Source organism: Protobothrops mucrosquamatus, unplaced genomic scaffold (genome assembly GCF_001527695.2).
Source record: "Protobothrops mucrosquamatus isolate PMUCROS unplaced genomic scaffold, P.Mucros_1.0 scaffold31, whole genome shotgun sequence".
Classification (NCBI taxonomy): Eukaryota; Metazoa; Chordata; class Lepidosauria; order Squamata; family Viperidae; genus Protobothrops; species Protobothrops mucrosquamatus.
Genome location: NW_015386415.1, coordinates 140967 through 165696, shown reverse-complemented (window position 1 = coordinate 165696; position 24730 = coordinate 140967). Strand labels below are relative to the sequence as shown.

The following is a 24730-nucleotide window of genomic DNA, read 5'->3' as shown; positions in this document are numbered from 1 at the left end:
AAAGGGAGTTAGTGGTTGCTTACTTTACGGGTGGCCCTTTCGGAAAATTGGACTTCAGCAGAGCCAGTTTGGCTTCCTTATTAAAAGGCAACCGGGCGAGAAAACAGGAGAAGCCGGTGAGGTCTAGTCCCGGTTTAGGTGTGAATGACAGCCGGGGGGGACTTGGGGCCAATGGCTCTCTGTCTCTTCACAGGGTTGTGGTGGGGAAAGAGGAGGAGGAGGAAGAAAGAATTGTAGGTCTGTTCACCGTCTTGAGAGATTTACGAAGCTAACGAAGGCGGGAGAAAAAGCACCTGCATCCATTAAGCCAGGGGTTCTCAACCTTGGCAACTTTTAAGACTTGTGGACTTCAACTCCCAGAATTCCTCAGCCAGCTTTGCTGGCTGAGGAATTCTGGGAGTTGAAGTCCACAAGTCTTAAAGTTGCCAAGGTTGAGAACCCCTGCATTAAGCAAAGGCAGCGCCTCCTGGGCAGGAGGGGGAAACCGGAGGGAGGCCCCAAAGCGGGACGGGACGGTCACCTCCCTCCCTCCCTCCCTCCCTCCGCCGAAGAGCAGCGCCTCGCCGGCCTCTGGGCGGCCCACCGGCCCCCTCCCCACCTGGGCCGCCCCCTCCCCACGAAACCGCATCTGCCTCGGGCTACAGGGGGGCCCCTCCGGAGCTTGGGCGACAGCCCTCCAGGCCCGGGGGCTTCCCGGAGCCGCGGCCGTACCTCCTGGGGGTGCTGAGCAGCCGCTCCTCGCCCTCGCCCTCGCTCTCGTCGCCGCTCTCGCTCAGGCCCTCGCCGCGCTTCCGCTTGGGGAAGGCCCCGTCGCCCCTCGGCCCCGCCGCCCCGGCTCTGGGCCCCCACACGCGGCTGCTCCACGAGCCCATCGTCGCCCGTCCGGCCGCCGCCGCCGCCTCTTTCTCCTCATGGGGACGCGCGGCGGGCTACGGTTAGTAAGCCGCCAAGGCGGCCGCTGCGCATGCGCCCCCCTTGGGACTGGAGGGAAGAGACGGACGCGACCGCCTCCCACGCATGCGTCAACGTCTGGCCGGGCGTCCGGGCCAACGGGAGACGCGGCGGCCCGAGAGACGCGCGTCCTAGAGCGACGCAACCCGGAAGTTCGGTGCATCACTTCCGGCGCGAGAGCTGCATGGCCATGGCGAAGGAGGCGGCCGCCCACCGCGCTGGTGCCTTGAAGCAGCAGAACAAGCCGCACAAGGCCGGGAAGCACCGCGTGAGCAGCGCGCGAAGGCAGGGAGGTGAGCGCGCCGAGGGGCTCCTTTTTCCCGGGGAGTCTTTTTAGTAAGGTCGCTGCGGAAGCGGAGTCCCGCTGGTCGGTGTGCCGCTCGAAAAAAAAGCCTCCAGTCCAGGAGCAGTCTATCCCACCCGGCCCGTCCCCGAGGGCCGGAGCGGCCTCTGCCCTTTCGGCCGACCCAGTTCAGCGTCTCTCACTCGTCTGAATGACTTCAAGGTTGAGGCATTCTGGGAGTTTCAAGGCCGAAGAGGCCGAGATGGAGAAACGCCCGTCTAGTCCCCGGGTCTCCCGTCTTGGCAACTCCCAGCATCCCCCTGTGAGCATGGCTGGCTGAGGAAATCAGGGAGTTGAAGTCCACAAGTCTTAAAAGTGGCCAGGATAAATTCCTGGTCTATCAAAAGCAGCATCTGCAGCTTTGTCAGAGGAGGAACAGGCAGGAAGCCAGCAGATCTGCCCTTTCCCCTCTTCCTTCTCCAGGTCGGGTCCCGGTCAAGACCCTCACTCGGCAGGTGCAACGCAACTGGTCAAAGCAGGACCGCAGGCACCGGGCTTGGCAGCTCCGCCGGCAACACCAGCAGGCTGTGAGTCAGCGGCAGAGAGCAGAGCAGGGAAGCTGAACCTGGGCAGCTTGGTTGGAGAGCGGAGGAACCTCACCTATCTTTGCTTTCTCTGTCTGCAGGTGTTGGAAGAAAAGCGGAATTTGGGGCGCAGGGATGGGCCACCACACCTGGTGGTGCTGGTGCCGCTGCACGCCCACATTGACCCCCATGCCGCCTTGAACCTTTTCCAGAGTAACCAGGAATCTGTTGTGTTCCCAGCAAAGGGGGGGCCGCCTGGTTTTGCCCTGCTGTGCCCCCAGTCCAAGCTGCGCTGGCGTTTCGTAGTAGCTGATGCAGGTGCGGGCCTACAAAATAGTTCTATGGTCTTTCCTGCATTTTCCTGGAGTATTTCAGAGAGTTGTAACTTCCATAATTCTTTATTCTCCAGGAAGCCTTCATGCTGTGCTGGATCTTGCCAAAGTAGCTGATACTCTCCTTTTCATGCTGGATGCTGCAGATGGTTGGGATGCTGTTGGCGACCATTGCCTTTCCTGCATCTTTGCTCAGGGTCTCCCCAGCTATGGTGAGTATGGTGCCCAATGAAGCCTGTTTTTCCATCCATCTAGTAAGATGGGAGATGGTTGGCAGGCTACAATCCTTGCTGTAAGGCTGCCTTGTCTCATTGTAGGACTTGGAAGTTTAGCTCTCTATAACTAAGGCAGCTGTGTGAAATATCTGTTCCCTGACAGTAAATTTGGGTCTTTGGTTGAATGAGTTTGCTTCCCCTGATGCTCTCTAATTATTACTGCTACTTTGCTTTTACTCTTTTCTTGTTATATTATGCTGTTACAGGTAGTCCTCAAGTTATAACCACAATTAGGACCAGAATTTCTGTTGCTGAGCAAAGTGGTTGTTAAATGAGCTGTGCCCAACTTTACAATCTTTTTTCCCAAGTCACTACAGTTGTGAAGTGAATAATACAGTTGTTATTGGAATTCAGCTTCCCCATTGTCTTTGCTTTTCGGAAACCAGCTGGGAAAGTCGCAAATGGCGATCACGTGACCCCAGGATGCTGCAGCCACTGGAAATACATGCTGGTTGCCAAGTGCCCAAATGTTGATCATGTGGCTGCAGGGTCGTCTGCAAGCGCGACGACCAGTCATAAGTCATTTTTTTCAGTGCCATAATTTTGAATAGTTACTGAATGATTGGTTGTAAGTGGAGGACTACCTGTGTTTGGTGCTACAGTATGAGCCACCAAGAATTAATTCAGTGATTGAGGAGGTTGTCACAGTTGCAAGACAGCTTCACAAAGAGCTGGGTAGGGTTCTCAATTGGCTTAATACATTACGGTCAGAGGTTCTGTTCCTTGCATAGAATTCAGGAATCTGTTGGGTAGATGGAGTTCTCTGTTCTGTGGGTAATAGAATAAAAAATAGTATAATAATAGAATAAAAGAGCTGTGGTGGCGGAATGGTTAGAATGCGGTATCACAGGCTAACTCACTGCTCAATGTCAGGAGTTCAATTCTGACTGGCTCAAGCTTTCCATCCCTCTGAGGTCGGTAAAATGAGGACCCAGATGATTGGGGGAAATATGCTGACTCTGTAAACCACTTAGAGAGGGCTGTGAAGCAGTATATAAGTCTAAGTACTGTTGCTAGTGCTAATAGCAGCCTCGGTGATGATCCAGAGGAAAGGCGGACTTCTCCGGCTGTCTGTATTTAAGGAAGCCTTTCTTTCTTTTTGTTCCTTGCAGGTCTGGCTGTTCAGGGTCTGGCTGAGCAGATGCCAAAGAAGCAAAACGATTACCGAAAAAAGCTGAGCAAGGTTATTGAGAAGCGATTTCCTGGGGCCAAGCTTTTTTCTCTGGACACGGAGCAGGAATCTGCGCTGCTGCTGCAGCACCTGGCCAGCCAGAAACAGCAGCACTTGGCATTCCGAGACCGGCGGGCTCACCTGCTGGCTGATGCTGCCAAATTTGTGCCCAGCTCTGACAGTGCCTTGGTGGGGACCTTAAAGGTGTCTGGCTACGTGAGGGGACGAAGCTTGAATGTCAACAGCCTGGTGCATATTGTTGGGCATGGAGACTTCCAGATGAATCAAGTGGATGCTCCCCCAGACTTCTTTTCCCTGAACCTCAAGTGCCCAGGAGGACAACTGGCAAGTAGGAAGAAACAGGTGGGGCCTGTCCCTGTGCAGGTATGGCTGAGGTGCTCTGCCCCCAAAGGGGGCGTGGTCTGAGCGGCTCTCTTGTGACTCTTGCAGGGTGACCTTAGCAGCAGCGCCACTGAGATGGAGGAAGAGGCGAAGGTCCTGAGCAAGGCTGATCCTGCCAAGCAGGAGTCTCTGCAGTCGGAAGTGGTTCCAGATCCAATGGAAGGAGAGCAGACCTGGCCCTCGGAGGAGGAGCTGAGGGAGGCAGACGGTCAGTCAGAGATTACTTAGTACAGGTCGTGACTTGGTTTGTGTGCCCTATGCCCGGAGTCTCCAACTTGGCAACTTTAAGACTTGTGGACTTCAGTTGCGAGAATTCCCCAGCCAGCCAATGCTGGGAGTTGAAGTCCACAAGTCTTGAAGTTGCCAAGTTTGGAGAGCCCTGTCCTAAGCCATGTTTTCTTAAATGGGTTCCCCAGTTTATACTCTGTGCTGTTAGCCTTAGCTTTTAATTACAATGGTTGAATTCACACAGGCTAAGATGGAACTATAAGAAACCAGATTATACTTAACTCGGATGTGTAGATGTTGCCTAGCCTCCCTCAACAGGGCCAGCCATCTTTAACCACGATTCCATTGAGGGAGTTGAGGCAATGTATATCTGTCTCTCAATCATTTCTTCAAGGGCTCAATCATTATTATTACTGGCTTATTGTATTATAAAATACACAATATATTTTGGTATAGTGGTATTTATATAGTATTGGCAAGAGGCATTAATACTTTGATGATTAAGATAAAGCTTTAAGCATAACAAAAAGAAATCTTTGAAGGGCTTAATTTTTTTCAAGTGTTCTTTTGGGCGGCTTGGTTTACTCTCTCAAAAAAAGAAACATTCTCAGTTTTTCAGATTCTTGATCCATACATAAGCTGTGCTCTGCTGGATCAGACTCCTGGCTTAACCACCCCACCATCTGCTGTCCTTAGCCAGCCCAGAGAGGCCCAAGGAAACCTACGGGTCTCCGAGCGGGTGGCCTTCACGGAGAGTCCCCTGCTTTTGTTATCTTAAAGGGAGCCCATAAACAACCCCTGCTCTGTGTTGAAGTGGGATGTGCCCTGATAATCATGGCTTTACACTGACGGGAGGAACGCCGTATTTTTCTTTTCTTTTTACCCTGGGAGATTCTCCGGCAGTAACTCTTTCCCAACTACGCACAGAATCTCTTAAGCAGAGCAAGAAGGCTGTCAAGAGGGTCCCCAAAGGCACATCTGCCTATCAGGCTGCCTGGATCCTGGACAAGGACGAATGGAGAAATGGCAGTGAGGAGGATGAAAAGGGGGATGAGGAGGAGATTATGGAAGAAGCCATGGCCCAGGTAACGGAGTTGGCTTTTTTATGGTCACCTGGGGAAGAGTCTGCAGGCCCACTGGCGGCCGGGGCTTTGAAGGTGGAATTAGGACAGGGCAGGCACTGAGGACCACAGAGGGGGGGAGGGCCTCCTCACGGTCTCTCACTCAGTGCTCCCCCTCCCCCCGGGTTGCTTTTGCTCTGCCAGGATGGGAGCAGCAGTGCAGAGGAAATTGCTTCTGAGGAAGAGGAGGAGGAGGAGGAGGACTGTGAAACCATGACGTTGCCTGAGACTGAGCAGGCCGAGGAGAAAATGGAGGAAGAAGAAGCAATGCTGGAGAAATACCGACAGGAGCGAGAAGAAGAAATGTTTCCGGATGAGGTGGACACCCCGCGGGATGTGCCAGCCCGGGTCCGGTGAGACCCTCAGCAGAGGGCCAGGGCCACGGGAGGTGTTGGCACAGTTCTAGTGGGATCCGGGGATGCGGAGGCAAGGCCTGGCCTGACTGCCCAGGTCACCCCTTTGCCTGCCCTGGGAGGCTGCTTTCAGCTGGAGGCTCTGCTGGGTTAGAGGAGATGGGAGAGGGCAGCAGGCAGGGGGGGGGGGTTGAAGAAAGGGCAAACGGATGATCCCGCTGGCTCCCTCAGGTTCCAGAAGTTCAGGGGACTAAAGAGCTTCCGAACATCTCCCTGGGATCCCAAGGAGAACCTCCCCAGGGACTATGCCCGGATCTTCCAGTTCCAGGACTTTTCACGGACAAGGAAACTCATCTTCCGGCAGTTGGAAAAGGAGGAAACAGATGGAGCTCAGGTTGGCCCTTTCTCCAGTCTCACGCAACAATTGTTGCTTTTACATTTTTAATTTTTTAAAAAATGCTAGTTGTACTTTTACAAGTGTTATTTTTTCATACTTTTAGAGTTATGCTTTACTTCAGGAGTGTCCAACCTTAGCAACTTTAAGACTTGTGGATTTCAACTCCCAGGATTCCTCAGCCACACTTGACACCTCTGCTTTTATTGTTGATCAGCTGCTCAGATCTCTGGGGAATATCCAAGTTCTAACCCGAGAGCCTTGTCCAACTCCTTAGAGTTCAATCAAAGCATTTGGGAGTTGCCTCTAGTGATAGGCTTGGTTTAATTTCTAGAGGGGAAAAAAAATAAATGAAGCCTGTTATACAAAGGCATCAGTTCCTATAATGCTCAGCCAAAAGAGGTTGATCTAGAGAAAAAAAATATGGAAATATCACTGTCAACCTGGTATTTGAGAACGGATTTTCTGCACTACTTTTGGGAAAGATGTTGAGTGAAGTGTGCAAACCAACAGAGTTTAATCCAGCTTTGTTGCCTTCTGGGCCAGTGTGAGGGTGCCAGTATTTCCATGTAACCTGCCCGTGTGCTCCTTCTGCAGGTCGGCTGGTACGTTACAATCCACCTTTGCAACGTCCCACTTTCTGTTATGGAGAGTTTCCAGCAGAAGCAGGAGCCTCTGGTGCTTTTCACATTGCTTCCCTCTGAGCAGAAGGTGAGTCCCAAGAAGAGAGGTGGTCATATTTTGTCTTTGGGACAAGGCTTCATTGTGACTGGCTCAAAGCCTAGAAGAAACGACTTTTCTCTCAGGGGTCTGAATCAGTCTGACACCAGCTGAGGATCCCTTGGTGGTCTGAGGCTTCTTGGGCCTCTCTGCCTCTGATTCCTCTCCTCCTCTTATGGTCTCCAGATGTCTGTGCTGAACCTTCTGGTGAGACGCCATCCAGGATACAGTGAGCCAGTAAAGTCCAAAGAAGATGTGATAATCCATTGTGGATTCCGCCGATTCCTGGCCTCCCCACTCTACTCTCGGCACACCTCAGGTGGGGGAAGTCCCTTTCTAGCATGGGTGATGTTACGTAGTTGGGTCATGAAACATCTGCATGAGAACAACCGAGCTCAGGGAACAGTAAGGACCCCTCATGTCGACCCTGAGCTACAAATGTTCTATCAGTCAAGCTAAACTTAACCTGCAATCCCCCCCATCCCACCCCCTTTCAGCGGATAAACACAAGCTGGAGAAGTTTTTCCATGCTGACACTGCTGTGGTGGCCACAATCTACGCCCCCATTACTTTCCCGCCTGCTTCGGTGCTGCTGTTCAAACAAGAGAGTGACGGTGAGTTGGGAATTGGGTCAATATGGGCTCTCATGCGCTGGTATCCTCTGGTGAGCTGCTGCTGCCACCCCTCCTGCTGGCCTTTCTAGATTTTGCCTTCTTTTCCAGCAGGCTCCCTTAACCTGTTACCTACAAATGGGCCGGATTGCCTTCCCCTTCGTTCTAAAGCTTGAAAAGTGGGTGTGTGTGTGTGTGTTTCAGGTTGTCTGCAGGGTGCCAGGAAGAGAAATGTTGCTGTGCAGCAGTTGGGAAAAACGGTGTCTCTCTCTGTGACACATTGTCCTGTCCTGGCTTATAAGCCTTCACTCTGGGTCTCTCTGGGGCCTAGAAAAGGAATGTCCCAGAGCAGATCCTTTTCCCCGAGAGTGGCGGTGTGGGGTAGAGACAGTTGATGTGGGGCTTTCTCCCCAGCAAAGCTTGCCAAGGATCTTATGCGTTGCCTTGGGCTTATTTTATTGGGGATGTCACTCTGGTTCTTTCAGGTTTGTATTAAAAGTTGCAGGTAGTGATAATAAACTTGTTGCTGAACTACAGTTCCCAACAGTCCCAACCACTAAGCTGAATACATTGTGGTCCATCTGTGCCATACAGTTATCCCATTTGGTGGCCACATGATCAGCGAGGGTAGCTGAAAATGTGGCTTGGCTTTAAGCCTCGGTACTTTTTCTGCCCCTTTGCTGACCTTAGAGTCATATGGGCCGGATTCCGAGGCAATGCAAGTGCTGGTTATCCATTGCCCAGCCTGAAGTTGGGCCCTGGGCCCCTCTGCCCCTGAAGCCACAGGATTCTCACGGGTGTTTTTTTGCAGGAGCACAGAACCTCTTGGCTACGGGCTCCCTGCTCAGCGTAGATCCCAACCGGCTAGTCATCAAACGGGCGGTGCTCAGTGGCCACCCGTTCAAGATTTTCAGCAAGCTGGCTGTTGTGCGCTACATGTTCTTCAACAGAGGTATTGCATCTAAAGTTGGGGGAGGGAGCAATTGCAGTAGCTTCATGGAGAGACATGGACCCATTCAGAACATGGGCAGTGCTCGGCTGGCCTGTCTGTTGCTCTGCTAGAGCAGCTTCCCACATGCAGTGTTGTAGGAATCCACTCCCTCCCCAACACAGACACAGGTCTGTGCTGGTATCCTTACTTTATATTAAACTTATGCAACCCTTGCTTGTCTATCTATGGCTATCATCTCAGGGGTTGCTTTGAACCCTACTGGACTCCTAGTTCTTCCTTATCCCTCTCCTGCAGAGGATATCCTGTGGTTCAAACCAGTGGAGCTCCGGACCAAGTGGGGCCGCCGCGGCCATATCAAGGAACCTCTGGGTGAGTGAAAGTCTTTGGGGTGTTGGTGGCCCAGCAGATCTCCCTTCCTCACTGGCTGCGTGCCCTGACTCTCTCTCTCTCCTCTTTGCTGCCAGGAACCCATGGCCACATGAAGTGCCAGTTCGACGGGCAGCTGAAGTCCCAGGACACAGTGCTGATGACCTTGTACAAGCGGGTCTTTCCCAGGTGGACATTCGATCCCTGCGTGCCAGAGCCCACAAGGTGGAGGGACGGCATCCGGCCTCGCCTAGAGGGAGAGGAGAAAATGGACTAGCTGCTCCAGCTAAGCAACTATTTATGCAAGGGAAAAATACTATTTCCTACAAAAATAAATCTCTGCGGTACTTAGTATTTCTTTTGATGGTCCAACATCTGGAGAAATCTGGTACCTGTGAAGCAGCCAATTGTCCTTTGTTTGATTTGCCTTAATATGCTTCACTTTTCATGGAGCCACTGGAGTAATTGCCTTGCAGATGGGTTTATGCAGGAGGAAGTTTGGCTGTGGGTTGCAGGGCTTCCTTCTCTAGTAGAGAGAGACATGTTGAGACAACCACACCTGTAAAGGAGTCTTCAGTGGGATTTGAGCCGCAGGGCCCAAGGACACCTGGCCTGCCCCCCTCCCACAGCCTCAGGCCTGGAGAGCTTCAGAAGGTAAGTGCAGCACGGCCCAAATACTGAGTGGGACGGGAGTGGGAGGGGAGGACGGGTGGGGAATTCTGCACAGGAGTGTAAAGAGTGGACGACCGCAGGGCCGTTGCAGCCATTGTAACTTTGAAATGAGGTCTTATGTGGCTTTTGGGGAGAGTCTGTTGTAATTTTGAACACTCATTAAATGGCCTGTTGTACCTTGATTACCTGAATTCAATAAAAAAAACTCATCTTTCTGCAGTATAAATGAGAAGGAGCCAAAATTTTAAAATGTTTTATTGTATTGCTCATTTTATACTGCATATTGTCCACCTGTTTCAAAGCAGGGACTAAAATTCTTTTTAAATTTAGAAATAGAGAGAGAGAGCAGGCACAATCAATGTTCGCATGATAGGGTTGGCATTTTTAAAAGCATTGTTACAAAAGGTTCAGCTACAGGTCATCTCCTACGGTGGGGTGGGGGAACTATGGCATTTTTGTGACTTGTGGGCTTCAACTCCCAGAATTCCTGAGCCAGCCATCTTGGCCTAGGAATTCTGGGAGTTGAAGTCCAAAGTCATAAAAAGGGCCATAGTTCCCCACCTTTGTCCTATGGGGACAGCCAGGCACATGGCTTCAATGTCAAGATGGGGAAGAAATCTGGAAGCTCTTAGTCTTCTCCGCCGCACAGAAGGAGCAGAACTTTCCTGTAGTCCCCTGAGGTGTCTCCCTAGAAGGGAAAAACAAAGCATCGTTCAGTTTTATTTTATTCAAAGGATGCAAATTCTAGCAAATCAGGGCTCACGGCCCCTCCTTTAGCCATTACCTCTGAATTACAGGTACGCAGAATAAAGTTCACCATGTGTTTAATGTGAACCACTCTTGCCTTTCCTGAAAGCAAGGGTGCCCACAAGGTATAGTCGGAAGATGCCAAGTGTCAGTCATGCCCTTGTGGCTGCCATCTTGACGTTTTTCATCGCAACCTACAGATGACTTTGGCTGGAAGTGCCCCAGTAACATTGGAACAGTTTGTTGGGCACACCTCTCATCCTCTGTGCAAGACCAATGTGATACTGTGCAGAAATTGCATAAGATCACACACCGCAGCTCACCTTAATGAAAGAGTAGAGGGATTTTCCATACGTGCGCTTGAACTCTGCCTTAATGTCAATCATATCGATCTCACAGCGAGAGACCATCAGGCGAATCAGGGTGTCATCATCGGTCCCCAAACCCTGGTTTCGGGTTGGAAAAGAAAGACACGCCAGCAAAACATTTTGTCCCCTTTAAAACAGCCACTGGTAATGGTGGAGTCCTTGACACTCTGGGCGTGGTGATTTTCTTGCAGACATTTCATTACCAAACTAGGTAATATCAAACTAGGTGAGCTAGCACTGATGAAGATTCTCAGTCCTCTAGGTACAGTTATCTGGAAGTTGAGCCATGATAACTGAACTTGTTTGGCTGCTTATCTAAGTAGCTTCTTCAAGTTGAAGAAGCTATTTGAATAAGTAGCCAATCATTTCAAACCAAAAAGAAAAAAAGTCCGGTTGCCATGGCTCAACTTCAAGATAGCACTGAGGATGTTAACTAGTTTAGTCATGAAACTTTTGCTAAAAGCCACCATGCTCAAGAGAGCATCAAGGACCTCACAGTTTAACCCTGAACTATAAATATTCTATCGGCACCTGCTAATTGTGCTAAATCAAGCTGTTAGTGTTTCTCAACTTGTAAAATATATGGACTTCAACTCCTACAATTCCCCAGCCAGCATTCTGGGACTTGAAGTCCACACATCTTAAAAGTCACTGAGGTTGAGGGAGACTGACAGAGTGCCTCTTGTTCATGCTGGGACTTTGCAGAATCCCCAGGACAGCGTTATCCAACCTGTTCTGGAGAGGCCAGGGATTAAACCCCTTTTTCACGCAATGCCTGTGCCCGGATCACGTAATGACAGGAAATCAATCCCTTAATAAGGCAGTCCTATTGCAGAGCTCCTATTCGGTTTGCAGCCGTTTTTATGCATTATGTTTACCTTCATAGACTTGTACAGCCGTTCAGCAAAGTAGGCAGGTCTATTTCTCATGCATTTTACTGAGAAGAGAGGAGAATAAAAAAAAGCAGTTAGGCTTCTGGTTCTGCGCAGTTTAGCACAACAGCCGAGGGATTGCAGGGCTCCGCTCCCTACGGCTGATTTCTTTCTCTTTGGGGACCCCAAATGGGCCAAAAGCCGCCCTGGAGAGGTAGCAAGGAAGGAGGGAAGCCCTGTCAATCCTGGGGAGACGGCGGTCGATCCGGACATCTGGGGAAAGCTCTCCCAAAAACGACAGAAGGCTAGCGTCATTCATGAATCTAGCCCAAGCTACATGCAGCTGAAGCCAAAAAGCACTAAATTAAGCGTGATTGTAAACAGCGTGACTGAACTGGGTAAGAATATTGATTTTCTCTCTTCTACCTGACTGATTTCCTGAGAAAAAAAGAAAAACCCCAGAAGTAAAAATCCTCTGAAAGTGAGGGGGAGGTTGTCTTTGTTCCAAGTTTACAGAAAAAAAAATTGAAAGATGGACTGGTGCTGACATCTAGTGGTGGATGAAAATACTGCTCCAAAAGCAGTAAGAGAAGCAGAAAGAAGCCTGTTGTTGTGACTTTCAAGGTGTTGATTAAACAAAGAGCAGCTGGACTATCTACAAAGTGAGAACTACAAAAATTGACCTGCCTGGATTATAAATATTTTTTAAATTGCGACTTTAAAGTGATTGGCAGAGAAAGGACTTTTGGTCATTGTGGAGCATCAGAGATCTGCAGAAAGAACATACCAAGAAAAAAATAAATACTTACCAGGAGGAAATGTTTGTGCTGTTACAACAAATGCAAATGATATTAACTTCAAATCATGAGGAAATTAAAAATGAATTCCCATTGTTGGGCAGAGGTTCCCTCTCTCCATGTTGCAGACACCCTGGATAAAAGGTAACCCCCTGCAAAGCAATTGTCACCAGCTAGAGAGAAATAAAAGCTGATGTTGAGTCCTCACCTATTGCCAGCATGGCATCTTCAAGGTCTCCTGACATCTCAGATTTAATACTCTCTGTAATATCTTTGTTAGCAATGATCTTGTATTCATCAAATACTAAATAAATAAAGATTTTTATTAGCAAACAAAAGAAAAGCAGTTCCAAAACCTCCCAAACCTGGGGACTCAGCTATGTCTATGAGCTCCTCTGTTCTGTTATTTCTATATTCAAATTTTCAATATTCCCCATTTCCTGATTATACTGTATATTTTTTCTAAAAAAATAAAATAAAAGAGAAAACAGATGTCCTGAATGAGCTGAAATAACAAAAGACCTATGCTAGTCTATGGTGGCCACAAGTAGTGGGGATATCACACCATCATGCCTTGAGTCACAGAACATTAGAATAATAGAGTTGGAAGCGATCTTGGAGATCTTCTAGTCCAATCCCCAGCTTGAGCAGGGATCCTATACCATTTCAGATAAAGGGCTATGCCATCTCTTCTTGAAAACTTCCAGTGATGGAGCACCCACAACTTCTGAAGGCAAGCCATTCCACTGATTAATTGTTCTCACTGTCAGAAAGTGTCTTCTTAGTTCCAGGTTAGATTTCTCTTTGATAATCTTCCACCCATTGTCCTGCCCATTGTCCTGCTTTGGAGAATAGGTTGAGACCCACTCCTTTCCTCTGTGACAGCGCCTCAAGAATTGGAAGACAGCTATCATGACATCCCTATTTCTTCTCTTTGTTAGACTAGACATGCCCAGTTCCCTCAACCTTTCATCATATGATTTAGCCTCCATCTTTGTTGCTCTTTTCTGCACACTTTCCAGGATCTCAGCCTCTTTTTTGTATCGTGGTGACTAGAATTAAACAAGAGTTAAACAGCAGGACTTAGTTGCTGCAACTCTCATTCCCAGCCTACAACTGACCGATCATCATGTTGCTTGTTAGTATAGCTTAGAGTTGGAGAGTAGATCCCATTTTAGCGTTCATTCTAGAATAGACGTGATTCCCAGGGTGCTTCTTTTTTTACAAGAATATGCTGCTACCCTCATTGTTTACCTCTTAACAGATGGCTCCTGCTTCTGGAGCACAAGATGGTAATGAACTGGCCCTCACTGGTGCCCCATTTCTTCTCTCCTGCTTCATACAGGCACTAGAGGAAACAGGCACAAAGAGCAGATTTTGCAAGGCGGTGAAAGAACAGGCAGGGGGTGGGTGGGGTCTGAGGTTTGGAACCACAACCTAGCACATCTGCACCAATCCAGGCCCCCTGGTAGCTTCCTTCATGTTTTCACAGACAGTAGGAGGGATGGGCAACTTCACACAGATAAAGAAATGGAACTCTCCACCTCTTGAGCTGTAAGGCATGCAAATTGTAAAGCTGGGACGTGACTGAGAATGTAAAACTAATCATTTTGGGCCTTGGGATTGCAATGTTGTGCACAATAATTGTTTTAAGCTTACCAGGTCTTAATGCAACTGATATAATGGTCTGCATGTGACACACAATGGGGTGGGGATAAGGAGACATTTATTGTGTCACCCCCAAATTGCCATTTGGCTGCTAAATTTTGGTGGTCTTCAACAGGCCCTGCAATGTCCACCTGTGCTCACCTACCTTTGTTCTGGAGGATTTGAGGAGGCAAAGAGTGGGAATTAAGTTATACCCAGATTAAAAGAAAAGCAGTTTGGAAATAAAGCAGCAAACTGCCTACTCATTGCTGCAAATGGGGCACTCACCTTGGCATCCTCCTGGGCCAGCCCCTGGTCGACATGCTTACTTTCATCCCTGTTGCCCTGGGGAGAAAAGGCGGGGGGGGGGGAGGCAAGTGAAGCTCAATAGCAATTTTTTGCACACACACAAGTTTTGGACCACTACACAGAACTGCAAAGAAAGATCAAGATAACACAAAATGTTCTCAAACAAGCCATGATACATTTTCACATCTGCAAAAATGCTTGCTCAACAAAGACAAACCGTGAATTAGGGTGCGGTGTGAATGCATCCACTATGTGAAGTGTGACCTGAGGCATGAACAAGAAGAGCCAAATACTTACAGTCGACAGGGATACCAGGACTCTCCGGAACTTGGAGGCAGTATCTGAAACGATGTCTTTCTCAAGGGTGGTTCCATACTCTGCGAAAAGGCCCAAAGATATGTCTCAAAAAAGCACCACAGCCCCATTCAGACAATTGGTGGAGCTGAGGAAAGCTTCACAACTATGGCAACTTCTTGAAAAACAACCACTCACTTGCAGGGATATCTGCAGGGCATGATCAAAAAAGTCAGGATGGTGTCTGCAGATGTAGAGGGTTGTGAGAATAACCTTTCAGGAACAGGAGGTGTGAGCACCAGTAAATCAGTTTAACTGTAAACCTGATATTTCATGCCTGACCTTTCCAGAGAGAGACCCAAGACAAGCGACTGCAGTCCTGAACTGTTGCGGGGGGGGGAGAGGAAAAGATTCAGAACCTCCCAGGGTATATTCAGTAGGTTACAGCTTTAGTCTGGCAAGATTATGTCCATTGGGTGAAAGCAAATAAAGAAATGGATTCAATTGGATCTCATTGGGTCATCTTTGGACTTAGATCTGACAGAAATCCTATAATAAATATAATTTTAATATTCACAACATTGGTGTTCAAGTTTGATTTGCCTTAAATCGCTGACAGCAATGGTGCAATCAATCACAGCTCTGCCTATTTTTCATGTGCACCATCAGGGACACCATCTTGATTTTTCATGTGCACCATCACAGAGGCCATCTTGACTTTTTTGACCAGGGCCTGCAGATAGTTATGACCGTGGGGAATCCCACTAGACTCCAAGATTGGTTCTGCACAAATTCTGGGGAATGTATCTAAAAGCATTCTCCGTGGTAGGTCTGTGGGTTAAGGGTAGGTCTGCACATCCCCAAACATAGCGTGCAAATGGCCTTCAGGGCTTCCAGCTGCCGTTAGAGCACAGCTGGCCATTCCAGAAAGCTCCGTGAATTGGCTGCAGGCGAGTAAGGAAGGCTACGGGACAGAATACTCACGACGGTGGTAGGTGTCATTAATCCTCCGGATTTCCTCATTGGTACGAGACGCCAGGATTTCTATCAGGCAGCCCTCATCGGTCCCAGCTCCCTGAAGGACAGACAGACAGACAGACAGACAGACAGACAGAGTGCTTCAACAGAGCGCCAAGGCTGGGCAAATGCCAGCCGAAGCAAGGTTTTTCTAGGAACATCTCCAGGCTTCAAAATAATTTTGACCAACCTGAAGGTGGAAACCAAAGCTCATAGATCTCAAGCTGAAGGACTGTGTGGAATTTTATAGTATGAAAATGCTATATGCTGCAAAATGATGGAAAACTGAGTCTATCGTATTTCCTGCTCTCGAAGGTGCACACTGTCATAGGTGCTCCCAAAGTAGGGGGACAAAAACCAGGAACGGATGGAGAAAATTCCTACAACTTCAGGCGGCTCACTGGATCCCCATTTTCCAACCAATTCCCATGGTTTATTGTCTGTCTGATATCAGACTCTACATACAATCAAAGAGGGCTCCAACCCAAGAAGCACACTTGTTCCACAAGTCTTAAAGCTGCCAAGGTTGGACACACCTACTTGACATAGTCAACAATATGCTAAATTGAGCCGGGGCAAAACGTAGAGCTACAGTTATGGCTGTAACTGCTCACCTCTTTTTTACATGGAACATACAGTAATAGGGCTGGAAGGGACCTTGGAGGTCTTCTAGTCCAACCCCCTGCTCAAATGTCAACATGTGTCAATATTTGTACAAAAAGGGTGGAGCTTCAATCATGTAGCTGCAGAGATCACCTTGACTCTTTGACCTCCCCCCCAAGACCTAGCTGGATCCATGTTGCAAGTCAGCATCTAGAGACGAGTAAGGCATCTCCATGCTACCCACTTCCTGGAACCTTGAAGCAAATTGTCCAAAGAATATATTCCAGATGACCTTTTGAGATACAGGTCTTGGTCTGATATAAAACAGCCTCATGGACAATTCCACACAAATCTCTGCTTCTTTTTGTAGTTAAAATGTTTGCAAACCTTTACTGCTCTTTTCAGCTCCTCTACATCATACAGGGTGATGGGGGTCATCAATCCAACAATAACTTTCTCAAAATTCTTACTCAACTCAGATTTCAGGTCATCAATCAAATCCTGTTGGGGAAAGCAAATGATTAGGTAACATCACAATATCTAGTGTCATTTTTTGTTTCAAGTGCACCATCCAAAATTAAATCTTAGTTCTATCCGTAATTCTCTTCTAAAATTGGTATATTTCCTTCAAGGCAGAAGTCAAAGCTGTACGACAGCTGGCTGTTCAATTTTAAGGACATAAACCAAGTTCAATCTTTTTTGTGACCACAGAATTTCACATTTGACCTGATCTTTTGAGAGCGCGCATCAGAATTTCATTTTTAATGTGTGTCAGTGTGTTCACTGGAAAAATGACAATAAATCTTATCTTATCGTCTTACATTACCTTGCCATCTACCTTATTATTTAGGAAATCTAATGTGGCTCTTCTCAAATTTTCTCACTATTCATTCCACGGCTGATGTTAACAGTTTTATGCAGTTTTCAGCCCCCTCAAATTTGCAGCCTATATGTGAATCGAGTCCCAGAGTTCACATTCAGTGCTACCTACCCGACCAATACTGGATTTGTAGGCGATCTTGATCTCCTGCCGTTGGGACAAGCTCCTGTTGACCAAAATGTCAATGATGGCGTCTTCATCAGTACCTGGGACAAGAGACTGAAGATTCAGAGAAGGGCAAGAAAGATGACCAAGCAATTGGAACTAGAATCCATGGAGCAGAATATGGGGAGAAGCTGGTAGGTGAGATCAAGTAGATGTTTGGCAAGCAGGAAAATCCAGTTAATCAGGACCTCCAGAGCAAGGCCACGGGAAACACAAATCAGAGGAGAGAATACCAGAGTTTGGACCTAACTCAGAACAAGGCTATTTCTCATGGTCTCTTTGATGCACCTCTGTGCGATTTCTTTTCTGAACGCTCTCTGCACAAAGCAAGCTTAGCCGTTCCACCTCCAGCTGGGCAGGGTTTACAATTCCCAGCAGGACGTCTACGGAGACTCTTCATCATCCAAAGCTGCTTTTTCCAAAAGGCAACTGGACTTCCTTCTCTTCTTGAACTGAAGAACCTTTCTGGATGAGAAGCAAAACGTTTTCAAAGAAAAAAAAATCAAGTCCAATTATCTTTTGAAAAAAGCACCTTTGGGAATTCGCAGCAGGCATAAGCTTCTGGTTGAAAATTTTGGGAGCTCCAGTCCGAGGGTGCCAGGTAGGAAAAGAGGATCTTTTCGTGCTTCCTAATCGCCTGATCAAAGGGGACTTTGAGGCAGAAACACTACAACCTCAGAGCAATAAATCAAGAATAAAGCGGATGACTCACCCAAGCCTTTCATAGCTTTACGGAGATTCTGGGCATCAGCCTCAGGGTTGAAGTTGAAGGTCCCTTTGACGGTGCCTCTGTTTCCTGCCTAAAGCCGCAGAATGTCAAAAATCAAACCCCAGGAGGGTTAGAAAAACAGAGGAAGCAAGAAAAAAATCCAGGTGTACAAGGAATCTTTGACTTATGACCACAATAGATCCCAAAGTTTCTGTCGCTTAAGCAAGAGAGTTGTTAAGTGCATTTTGTCCCATGTTATCATCTTTTGGCCACATTTTTTAAGTGAATCACTGTGGTCGTTAAATGAACCACGCTGTCATTAAGTGAATCTGCTCAGTTTCACCAGAGACATCATAATGATGTTTATCCCCTCAGAAAGTCCAGGACTGGCACACACCCCTTGATCTCTCCCTCAGAGGAAGGCTCTTCTGAGGATACAGGCAAGATCAGAAGAAACGGAGATTAAAGGTGATTAATTTGGGAATTAATTTGGGAACAGCCGCTGAGCCAAATGCCCCCTAGTCCCAAAATAAGGAATTTGTATGTGCGTGCCTCCAAATCAATTCTGGCTCCTGGACAAGACTTCAGAAGTGGTTTTGCCTTTCTTCTTTCTAGGGATGAGGAGAAGAGCTTGGCCCAAATTCCCACAGTTGGCGCACAAATCACGATCTCCTGGTTTCTAGCCTGGGGCCTTTAATCACCCCACCAAACTGGCTCTCTCCTTTGAGTCAGCCTTGACTCCTGATGACCTCAGGAATGAGTCCCTGCAATTTCCTTGGCAGATTCTCCCTCAGGCCTTCTTCTCCCTGGATCTGAAAAGGAGGGATTGGCCCAAGGTCCCCCCGTCTCTTACAGTCTTGCTGCTGCTTCTCCAGAGCTTGAATCCCTACATCAAACTGGCTCTCAAGGAAGTCATTAGGAGCTGCCATCCTATGCCAGAAACTGATGGTGAATTTTTAGCTTCCAGGGTCACCTGCAGAGGAGGTCAAGACCTGGGCGTAGCTCTGGGCTGCAACAGAAGCTTTCTGCCACTTAAAGAAAGGCTGGAGAAAATCTCCTGCCACAGCCTCACTAGGGGAGCAGGCCAGGGTGAACCAGTCCAGCTGACACAAAGCAGTTTCAAATGAAACTGTCTACACAATGAAAGTAGCAAAGGGAAGGAAAGTTAACTGGGTTTTCCACCTAGTGCTAAACCAAGGTTTAACTATGGCTTGCTGAATACACAATTGGCTACCTTGGCATTAGAAACAAAGCCGTAAACCACCATTCATGGCACACAACGGCTAGGGTCACCCTATTCACTGAACCCAAAATAAAGGAACCGAATTTAGATTGACTGGGACCAGAAAAGGTTTTATCTTCAGCGGCAATTATAGTGTGCAGCAGAATACAACTACATATCACAACAGATCACTGGCCAACTGCCACCTTCGCTGCCACACCAAGCCCTCTAGTAACTGTTCCCAAAGATAACATTTACCCCAATTAATCCATCTGCTTAATTGCCCTGAGCCAACAGCTCAGGACACTGGACCTTTGATCAGATCCAGGGTATGCCAGGCGCCAGGCACCGCCTGGGACCTCAAGCAAGCAAAACCACCTACCATGGCAATAAACTTCTGCAATTCTCTAGCAACCAGTCAGCCCTGCAGATGGTCCCTGCAATAAAAAAGAGAATAAATTCTGATAAGGCTCAGCAAACACAGGAAGAAAGGAACGGTTATTAACCTCTGTGGCACTTTTTGCCATTAAAGAAGAATATTAAACAATATCTGATGCTTGGAAAGATTATGGGTGGGCATGAACATCCGCAGCAGGGAAACATGTACCAAACGGGTATATCTGGGCCCTGAAGACTTTCAGTGTGGGTCCCTCAAATCCCCTTCCCCCATAATTGCATAAAATTGCCATTTTTAAAAGAGGAACTAATCGTATTAAGTGTATGCAAATAATTTCATTCAATTTTAATTGAACGTAAGCTATACCAAAGATAGGTTGGGTGAAAAAATCAGCACGCCCTTGCCTGGAGACTAAAACATATGAAGAATGTTTGCAAGAATTGGGTATGACTAGTCTAGGGAAAAGAAGGATTTTTTAAAATATATATATTTTATTGATTTTTTTTACAATAACAATCTTTGGTGCTTAGTAAACAGCATGTTATCTGGGTTCATATATTTAAAAAACAATCAATAATAATTAATTTCTATAATTCCATAATATATTAATAGTTTGTTTCCTTGATCTTCCTTTCTTCCAATAATAATCTCCTTTGTCAGCATTAGACAGATATAATTCTTGTTCCGTGATCATCGGGGTGCCCCTCCTTCTTCGTCACCTCTCTGGGGCGACATCAGACCCATTTAGGGTCCCCTGGCAGGGCGAAACCAGCTACAGGGTGCAGAGCCCCACAGTCCCTCGGCCGCGTCGCTGTGAGGTGGAACCGGAAGTGAGAAAAGAAGGACTAGGGGGGACATGATCGCAGTATTCCAGTATTTGAGAGGCTGCCACAGAGAGGAGGGGGTCAACTTATTTTCCAAAGCACCAGAGGGCAAGACAAGAAACAATGGATGGAAACTAATCAAGGAGAGAAGCAACCTTGAGGATTAAGAAGAAATTCCTAACAGTGAGAACAATTAACCAGTGGAACAGCTTGCCTCCAGAAGTTGTGGGTGCTTCATCACTGAAGGTTTTTAAGAAGAAACTGGACAGCCATTTGTCTGAAATGGTATAGGTTCTCCTGCTTGAGCAGGGGGTTGGACTAGAAGACCTCCAAGGTCCCTTCCAGCTCTATTCTGATTGATTGATTGAAGTTGTCCCACAGCAAATTGGCCATGGCAAGTTGGCCATGCCGAGTTGGCCGCATTGAGTTGTCCTAGAAAGGGGCTTTCTGTAGATACAGAGGCGATGTTGCCTAGGCGAAAGGACTAAAACAATGTTTAAGTCCAGAACTTTGGAAGCAGTTCAGGTAGACACCTCCCAAAGCCAAATGAGTATACGGGGGAGGAAGGGGTCAAGCAGAATCAAACTGGTAACAGTCTATTACAATACGCCATTTCAGTAGCCTTTGGGTAGACTTTTTTTCCTGGTCTGTCCTATCTAGTGAACTAACCATATAACTACAAATTTTGGTTATGTAGCTTCTTGCAAATAAATTCAACCTCTGGCCTAACTATGTCCTTATAGGCTGGCACTTCCCTATAGGCTGGCACTCTCCAGATACTGGGAATGCTTTCCCACAATTTCCTAGCCAATCTAGCTGCCCAGGGAATCCTTGGAATGACAATCCCAACACAGCTTGGGGAGAACCGCAAAGGCATCCCTAATGTGGGCTGGGCCAAAACCAGAGGAGTTCCCCAAGAAGTAGAAATTTCCACATCTGTTCCAGGCCGGATGAGTCATTACTGTATAAAGCTGGCAGACTTAATCTGCCTGGCATCCATTTTATGAGCAGGCCCATTCTCCCTCTAATGTACCTCCCCTCCAATTTCTACCCAGGAGACAATCTTTGCATAGGCAGAAAATCAATTATATGTCAAGCCACATAGTTATTAATGGCCTGAAGCTTCAATAAGTAACTGAAAGCAAACAAAAGGATTAAAACACGGAAGGTACCAGTAAAAAACCCCAGAGGCTGGATGCAAATCAAATAATTCACTTTGGCTTCCTGCCTTGCATTGTAATCCAGCCTCTGCCCACTGGATAATTCTGTCGGTTAGTCTTATTTCCATCTGCTTTGCAACCGCTAACGTGGAGTGATGGGAAATTATGGAGCCACATTTCTGGTTCTGCTGGTTCCACTCTGGGTCTCGCTTGGAAAAAAACAGGCCAGCAACTCTAAACAGTTGCTTAGAGAAGAACACATCTGATCACTTTAAAAGGATTGCTCTCATTTTTTCAGGTGTGCAAGCCACCTCTTGTGCAGGGGGTGTAGTCAACTGCCTTCAGTAACTGGTCTGACCCTTTTCAAGCCATCATACTACCGATAGCCCAACATTGGACTGTCAGCAGAATCAGAAGTCCCGGTGGTCCTTCTGCACCACAAAGCAGCTGCCTCTCCTGGCTACAGTCAAAATCTCTGGCACAGCAGCTAGGGAGGACTTGGCATTCCTGCTGGCACTGAAGTTAAGACCCTTTAGGAAGTTCTCCTGCTTGCTCTAACTTAGCTTCTCTGAATGTCTGTGGAGATTCTCAGTCATCCAGGTCACGGTTGTCCCAAAGGTGCTTTTTCAAAAGGCACCTGACTTTGTTTTTTCCTGAAGACATTTCAGTTCTCATCCAAGAAGCTTCTACAGTTCCAGGTTGGATCTCTCTTTAATTAGCTTCCATTCATTTCTTCTTATTCTGCCCTCAGATGATTTAGAGAATACGTCAACCCCCTCTTCTCTGTGACAGCCCCTCATGGTTTGTGGAATAAGCCACTACATTACACAGATTGCAATAAACGGGGAGGGGCACACTTTTTTTTAAAATGTGTCTTTAAAACCATCTACCTGCTGAGTGAGAAAGTGCTTGAAGAGCATAGTCAGTTGCCCATCCAAGATGAGCCCGGATTCCTCTGCTCTTATTTATGGCAATCAGCAGAGAAAAAGGGGACCAATTGGTGCCACCACATCTAGATCAGAAATATAATCCTGCCAGAGAGGTTTGCAGCTTCCGCTTTTCCCTTCAAACTCAAAAGCTGTTGATAAGTTGGCTGCATCAGCTCAGCCCTCAGTGCTTCTCTGTACTGGGGGTCAGATTGTGGCCCGTCCTGCACACTCCGTGGATGCTACTCCACAGTGGGTTTCTCCTAAAGCAGGAAGTACTTGAGCATTTCCTACTTTAAGGCACCAAAGCATCATTTAAAACAGGGGTCCCCAACCCCCGGTACCGGGCCTTGGACTGTTTGGAACTAGGCTACGCAAGTGGTGGGTGAGTGCGCGTGCCTGCTGCTCACATGGAACCATTTCCTCTACACACACACACCCGATCTGCAAGGCCAGAAAGGTTGGGGACCACTGCCTTAAAAAGAAGCTTAGAGACGGCCTCTGCTCCCAACGGTACTGCTTGCAGATAGAGCTTCTGCTCAGACCACTCAGCTGCACTCGGGACCCCCAAGTGGAATTGCTGTGTTCCCTGTCCCCAAACACACCATGCAGGTAGTCCTCGACTTAAGGCCACAACTAAGCCCAGCATTTATGTTGTTAAGTGAGACCTTTGTTAAGTGAGTTTTGCCCCATTTGATGACCTTTCTTTTCATTTGTTAAGTGAATCACTGCAGTTGTTAAATAACATGGTTGTTAAGTGACTTTGGCCTCCCCATTGATTTTGCTTGCCAGAAGGCTGCAAAAAGGGATCACGTCACCTTGGGACACGGCAACGGTCATAACTATGAACCGGTTGCCAAGCCTCTGAATTTTGATCACCTGATTAAGGCGATGCTGCAAAGGTCGTAACTGTGAAAAATGGTCATAAGTCACCCGTGCCTTTGTAACTTTGAACGGTCACTAAAGGAACAGTTGTAAGTCGAGACTACGGGTGACTGAGCAGCCCGGCGCTGCCATGCTGAACTGCAAACGATCCTAAACTTGAACGTTGCGCTTCTGCAACTTTCTGTCCCTTCCTCCACCCGGGATTCCGCTTGAATCGCCCCAGCAAGATCGGAGGTGGGGAAAGTAGGTGGGGGGGCGCTCCCTCCCCCCCAAGCCTCCCCCCCCCCTATCCTTGCAGATTGATTGATGGGTCGCTTTCCCTTAAAGGCGCTTTGCAACTTTTCAACGCGCAACCAACGCGCGGCGGCGGAAAGCGAGCCCAGCGCAGCCCTCCGTTCCGGCGGTTGGTTAAATGCCGGCAGGGCAGCGGGCGAAAGGAGGTGGCCGACGCAAAGCAGACCCTCCCCGGCCGCTCTCCGGCCTCCCGGGGGCCAGCCCGGCGCCAAGCAACGGCCGGTCCGAGGCAGGCGAGCCGGGCTCTGCGGCCGTGCCCTGCCCTGCCCTGCCCGCCACCCTCGGGCGCCGCCTCGGGCTCCCCGCGCCCCGCTTGCTCGGCACCGGCCCGCGGGGAAGACCCCGCCGCCCGAAGGTTGCCCGCAGCCGTCCCGGTCCCCGGCAGGAGCCCCCCGCCCCGTCGAGGGAAGCTGGCCTCGCCCGCCCGCCCGCCCGCCTGCCCGCCTACCTGCTCGTCCTCGCCCTGGAAGCTGCTCGGCCCGGCTCCGTTTCCTTTTTAGGGAGGGCGAGGCCCGCCCTGGAGGGAGCGGCCACGGGAGAGGGCCTGCCCTCGGGCGGGGGCGCCCAGCGGCTGCCGGGAGTTCCGCGGGTCGGGTTGCAGCGCGGCCGGGAAAGCAGCCGGGGCGCCGAGAGGGAGGAGCGCCTCGGGAGCCCCAGGTCCGGCCTGGGCACCTCCCGGCCAAGCCCCCGAGGACAGCGGGCTCTCCCTCTCCTCTCTCTCCGTCTCTCTGCTTATAGGTGGGCGGCTGCCTCTCTGTCTAACAACCTTCCTGTCTTTGTTTCTCTGTTTCTCTGCCTGTCTTTTGGTCTGTATTTGCAGGTGTAGTCACTGATCCCTTTGTGTAGTGCGAGCATGGACGGTAAGTTGTCTGCATCTCTTTCCCCTCCTCCTGGTGGACTTGACAGTCTAGATTAGGGCTTCTCAACATCTGCCATTTTGACCCCTGGGGATTGCAGTCCCTAGAATTCCCCAGCCAGCAACTGCTTGAGCAGGGCTTGGACTAGAGCACCTCCAAGATCTCCTCCAACTTTGTTATTCTACATTCTAGAGTTGAAGAAGGACGATCAACTTAACATATCCAGAAAGACTGAAAAGCAACTGGCTAAGAATACATTGGAAAATATTATTCCTTCTGCTTTTATCCTGCAATGAGTTACTCTCCAAAAGAAGAAGAGATGTCACAAAATGCCAATGCCAA

At 48.5% G+C, this 24730-nt stretch overlaps 2 protein-coding genes across 2 annotated transcripts; one reads left to right on the top strand and one right to left on the bottom strand.

Moving 5' to 3' along the window:
* Positions 1-1135: 1135 nt before the first annotated feature.
* Positions 1136-9611, top strand: TSR1 (TSR1 ribosome maturation factor). The gene is made up of 15 exons (XM_015811126.1): positions 1136-1244; positions 1718-1821; positions 1920-2136; positions 2228-2362; positions 3538-3959; positions 4047-4206; positions 5154-5311; positions 5492-5700; positions 5932-6094; positions 6692-6805; positions 7001-7133; positions 7312-7428; positions 8237-8377; positions 8672-8746; positions 8842-9611. The coding sequence occupies exons 1-15, from the start codon at positions 1136-1138 to the stop codon at positions 9018-9020; spliced, it is 2436 nt and encodes an 811-aa protein (XP_015666612.1). The 3' UTR covers positions 9021-9611.
* A 359-nt stretch (positions 9612-9970) lies between these two features.
* ANXA4 (annexin A4) lies at positions 9971-24028 on the bottom strand. The gene is made up of 13 exons (XM_015811125.1): positions 23980-24028; positions 19428-19482; positions 17827-17914; positions 17061-17155; positions 16457-16570; positions 15434-15524; positions 14453-14532; positions 14135-14191; positions 13454-13547; positions 12408-12503; positions 11409-11467; positions 10486-10608; positions 9971-10103 (listed from the first exon to the last, which is right to left on the bottom strand). The coding sequence occupies exons 2-13, from the start codon at positions 19428-19430 to the stop codon at positions 10044-10046; spliced, it is 960 nt and encodes a 319-aa protein (XP_015666611.1). The 5' UTR covers positions 19431-19482; positions 23980-24028; the 3' UTR covers positions 9971-10043.
* Between the last annotated feature and the right edge of the window lie 702 nt (positions 24029-24730).